This window comes from Centruroides vittatus, unplaced genomic scaffold (assembly GCF_030686945.1).
Source record: "Centruroides vittatus isolate TY-2023 unplaced genomic scaffold, ASM3068694v2 contig_133, whole genome shotgun sequence".
In the NCBI taxonomy this organism is placed as follows: Eukaryota; Metazoa; Arthropoda; class Arachnida; order Scorpiones; family Buthidae; genus Centruroides; species Centruroides vittatus.
Window position 1 is genome coordinate 4,269 of NW_027120846.1, and position 5,702 is coordinate 9,970.

The 5,702-nt window shown below is 33.9% G+C and overlaps 1 protein-coding gene across 1 annotated transcript; it reads right to left on the reverse strand.

Annotated features, from left to right (window-relative positions):
* Positions 1-1,058: 1,058 nt before the first annotated feature.
* Positions 1,059-1,643, reverse strand: LOC136990690 (uncharacterized). Its single transcript, XM_067289103.1, has one exon. It carries the CDS (start codon positions 1,641-1,643, stop codon positions 1,059-1,061), a length of 585 nt encoding a protein of 194 aa, XP_067145204.1.
* Between the last annotated feature and the right edge of the window lie 4,059 nt (positions 1,644-5,702).

Here is a 5,702-nt window from a genome sequence, read left to right on the forward strand (position 1 = left end):
AAATTTCCAGCGTGGTGGACGGGCTGTTTCACAGCTTTCTCTGCCTTGGTATTTTAGAAATATTGGGAAGTGGTCACTGGAAAGTGGATTAGATCCAACCTCCCATATAAACACTGAAAACAGATTTGGGGTTGCTAATGATAGATCAATGGCAGTAAATGTTCTTGTTGGAGCGTGGAAGTATGTCACTTCTCCAGTATTAAATAGATATAGTTGGTGATTACCTATGAATCTTTCAATGGCTCTGCCTCGACGGTTGATATCGTGACTGCCCCACATTGGATTGTGACCATTGAAATCACCAAGTAAAAGGAAAGGAGTTGGCAGCTGTTCAACCAAGGCATCCAATTCATCCTCATTGACTCTGACATCTGGTGGCAAGTATATGGAACAAACTGTGACAGTGACGCCCATAGATATTCTGACTGCCACAGCTTGCAGCTCTGTTGTTATTTGTACCGGAAAAGACGGGATGCGGTTTGAAACCAGTACAGCCACACCTCCACTGGCGCGGGTGTGGCTGTCGTCATCTTTACGGTAAAGATCGAATCCTTTTAAAGAAATTCTTTTTCCAGGTTTTAGATGTGTTTCCTGGAGTGCCACGCAGAGAGATGTGGTAGGTGATGTCAAGTGTTTAACGTCAAAAAAGTTGTTGCGGAAACCACGACAGTTCCATTGGATTATTTTATAATCCATTATGTGGTTGAGGCTGCATTCTTTGCGAGGGTATCCCTCTTTAATTTAACAGGCGGTCTCTCTTTTGGAGGTGACATTGGTTTTGTTACCTCCACATTATTCTCTTCATCAGAGATATCAGAGAACTCGCTCACAGACTGAGCCTCTGATTTTTTAGATTTAGAGAGAGCTGCTTTCACTCTCTGTTTGTTTAATGGGTTCTTACTAGCCTTTTTTGAACCCAGGTTTCTTGTTATCACCCCTGTTTTAGGTAGGGGTGTTTTTTGTTTTGTATTGTCATTTTCTACTGTTTCTTTTGAAGGGATATGTAAACATTTTGCATGGCAAGTGAGAGATTCCTTTGGGGAAACAGAAATGTCTGTCTAAACTTCACATGTCTTTGTGGATTTCAGAGCAGCAGCAAATGTTTTTTGTTTCGGTGGTGCACTTGAAGTGACCATGCGACGTGCCTCTGGGTAGGGTAAGTTGTTGACTGTTTTTACACGCTGTATTTCTTTTTCTCTCTGCGATGCAGGGCATTTCCGGGAGTAAGCAGGATGGGCATCTTTACAGTTCACACAGCATGGGGTACTTTTACATTCTGTACTGTCGTGACCCTCAGTCCCACACTGTGCACATGCGCTTTTTCCTCGGCAGGATGTTTGTGAGTGTCCAAATCGCTGGCATTTGAAACAACGCAGCGGATTTGGGATATATGGACAGACTGAGCAACGTAGATATCCTGCTGTTATAAAGGATGGCAATGTTGGTTTGCTGAAAGTAAGAATCAAGTGTTTTGTTGGTATCAACTTGCCGTCTCGACGAATTGAAATGCGCCGGACAGCAACGACACCTTGATCTGAAAGACCAATCTGAATATCTGATTCGTCTTCAGACATCAGATCAATTTCAGATATCACACCACGTGATGAGTTTAGGCTTTCGTGTGGTGTGACAGTGACTTCCATTTCTCCCAGGGTCTTTGTTTCTAGAAGTTTTGCAGATTGTTGTGGGGAGGATGTTTCCACCAGTAAATCACCTGATCTTAATTTCTGAATTTTTTTCAAATCTCCAATAGTCGACTGGAACAATTTTTGAATGAGAAAAGGAGAAGCTTTAGATAAGGGTTTGTCACCAGTTGCGTGTACTATTAAGTACACTGGGGTACTGAAAATTTTTAAATTTTTCCGCTCTTTCGGGTCTTATAATTATGGATTCCTCAAAAATAAAAGTAAAACATTCAGCTTCTAGTGACCCCACCCACCATGGGGCCCAACAAGGGGATGCCGTCACATGGGAGACTCCCATAGACCGTTGCACCAGGGTTTCCCAGAAGCTATACCCTCACAATGCAGTCGAGAAAAGCACACCTTGTCTGACGTGTCTGCCCGGTCTGCATCGATCGGTTGACTCCAAGCCGAGGTCAACAATGACTCAATGACCAGCCGATTGACTCAAACGGAGCCTGATTTGAGCCTCCCGTTTATCCGAAGCAGGGGCCAAAGCAGTGTGTTGGGGACGGTATGTTGCCCCTCAACTACCAGGATCCCCCTTTCCGGCATACGGGCCACCACGCACGGCAAACACGTGGGTGGGCGTTCAGATCCCAGGGATGGTAAAGAAGAGATACTAAACCATCTCTGGGAGGTCCCCTCACCACGGACAGGAACCCACATCGAGGGTCTGTAGACATTAAAACCACGCCCATTTTTGTTGCCCCTTCGGATATACTTCACCGCGAAATGTGAGCGAGCGTTTTTACAATAACGAGCGATTGTAGAATAATTCGCCGAGTCTTAAGAGAAACGATATTTTTGTTATATATTTTTTTAAGAGATTTTTTGTTTATATATAGATCTCTTTACAATACGACATTTTTTGTTTATATATATAGATCTCTCTTAAGAGAATCAATATTTTTCTTTATTTAAGAGAATTAATATTATTATATATATAACTTTAATATTTAAGATATTTTTTCTTTTCGTTAAGCCAATGCCATCTGTTGGCAAAATATTAAACTTCATTTTTTTTAAATTATTTTCCTTCGAAATTTCGAAACTGATTAAAAAAAATAACAAACAGCGCGAACCGTCCGTCGCTATTCGGATCACGCCATTTGCTATTTGGTTTTTATCGATACTTTTACGATATATATATATTTTTTTCCTCTTTCTTTTATTAGTATACTTTATATTTTTTTGTTAAATCATCTTAAGAGAATCAATATTTTTTATGAAATAAAAAGACAGTCGCTTCCAAAAAATAATTTTTAGTGGATCACCATTTATTTCCTTACATTGTTCAACTATAAAAACTTTAGGACGACCCGAATTATTTTTTGGAAGCGACTGTCTTTTTATTTCATAAAAAATATTTTCATCCAGCGAAATTTTAAAACTAAAAAAAAAAGAATCAATATTTTTATTTTATATTTTTATTTTTTTTTTATATTTATATATTTTTTTGTTAAGACGGCACCATCTGTCGACAAATTAATTTGACACAATTTTTTCTCTCCCTTGTTCTTTTTATTATGAATAAGAGCAAAAAGTTATAATAAAAATGATTACAGTAACAATAAAATGAGAGATACGTTTTCTTCATTACAAAAAATTATAATAAACATGATTACATTAACAATAAAAAAATGAGATACATTTTCATCATTACAATAATTAAATATTATTGTAATCCTTTATTTTCGTAAATGTAGTGATTTTTTTTTTTGTTTTCTGATATTTCAAACATTCTCTCCCTAGAAATAAGAACAAAAAAGTTATAATAAAAATTATTACAATAACAATAAAATGATTACATTTTTTTCATTACAATAATTAAAAAAATCGTTACATATATGAAAATAAGGATTACAATAATATAAAAAATGATTACATTTTTTTCATTTTAAAATAGAAATTATATGAATAATATATAAAAAAAGTCGATAGAAAAGTATTCTAAATACCTAAGAAGAAATCGAATAATGTCCGTAGGATAGCATGTCTATTCCGTTACTTAAAATATATTTTTTATCATAAAAAGCTGAAAGAGAGATTTTATTTTGAAATTGTGTCGTAATTACATGGTTCTTGCTTATTATTTGCGTTTGTGTGTGTCGAAATTGCTTTTTCTTAAGTAGTGTTTCTTTATAAAGATCGTGGTAAAAAGTTTGTTTAACAACAGATTTACTTATACCTTTCGCTGTTTTTTTTTCAATACATTCTCCCGAAATTGAATACATTTTAGCTTTTAGACCGATAAATTCCGAAATAGCCATGGAGTTCGCCTCATCTTTGAAATAACCTAATTTATTTTTATTTTCTTCGGAGAATAACGGATGATCCGATGGATAGTTGCTAAAATCGAATATGTTGGCCAGATTGTGTTTAAAATCAACATAGACATCATCCGTATGAATTTCTAATACTAAAGAATCGGTGTCCGTATACAAGAGCCTAACCCTATCTTTATAATAATTTTTAAATATTTCGTAATATGTATAATACATATGCAATTTACTTAACTCTAAAACACAAAAGCCTATGTATAGTGGCTTATTCAGTAATAAATTTGTTTTCTTTAATCTGAAAATGCCACACTCTTCGTTTATTATTTGGAAACTCTCTAGCGCGGGATCGTTTACATATTTTTTACATTGGTTTTTATCCAATCCCGCTTTTAAATTTATTTGTTTACGAACGTTTTGCATACATTTTCCATAAAAACTGTTATTCATTAATTTAAAAAAATTTTTGTCAAACTGGCTTTTACTGGCTTTTCGTTTTTCATTATTAAAATAAATATATGGTTTTAAATATGGGGATTGTTTAAATGAAAGTATTCTATAGATTTTTTTTAAAATTAATCCTTCTTTTAGGTAATATTTTAAGTTTCTATAATGTATAATATAATGAAATTTATCTTTTAAAGTCGGAACTAATTTTTTAATATTATTGCTAAATTTTAGATTTAAAGAAGATAAAAGCGATTTCTGATATTCGGATAAATCTTCGTATTCTATTTTTTCATGATTTACTGCGAGGGGAAAATCGTTATGACGATTATGTAGCGAAACAGGATATTCTAAATCAACTTCGAGTATATATCCTATTTCGGATTTTAGAGGGACATTTTTTATATCAAATTCATCAATTTCCGTTCGACGTAACCAACGAAATTCTCCATATGGGAGATATTGAACCATACTCAATCCGTATAGATTATTGCTATCAATCATCACTATATAACTATGAGGCTTCGATTTATCATAAGTTTGAGATACGTAAGGGTTATTAGCGCGACTAAAACGCTTAGATACTAACGAGAGCCCGCCCCGAAGGCCGGATTCAACGAAAAGATACATGTCTAAATCCGTAAAAAGCTGTAATTCTATTTTTGCCATTTTTAATCCTGCAGTAAATGTAAGATGGGGAGAAGTTAAAAAATGAAGAGGATCGAGATCGTAATATTTTAATGATAAATTTCGAAAATTTGTAAAAATATCAGCGAGTAAAATTGTATCGACAAATTGATATAATTGCAAATAATCAGAAAATTTTTTACAATTAAAAGCTTTCCAGACAAGCCGAGCTAAATCGTAATCTTCGGAACTTATGTGGCTTCTAGTTAAATCATTATAAAAATATTTTTTGTCGGGTAAAGAAGTATTATTTAATTTTGAAATATTATTAAACCAACTATACGGAAAAACGCCTTTTCTTTTCAACAGATAGCTATTTTTATTATCGGAAAAAAATTGTTTAAAGATTGGAAAGTCGTACTTTGACTGTACTAGATTATCTGTCAATTTATTTAAAGAAGCGTTTAAAAACTGATAAGAATCTAAAAATTTAAAACAATCTAAAGAATATGTAGTATATTTTTCCATATTGATGGGAACTATACTTAGAGAAGATATATACTTTTTAGTAATATCTTTTAAAATTAGATGCGAATCGTAACCAGAAAAATTATGCAGAACAACGGGAATAAATGGTTTTAGATTTAAATTCAAATTGCACCCC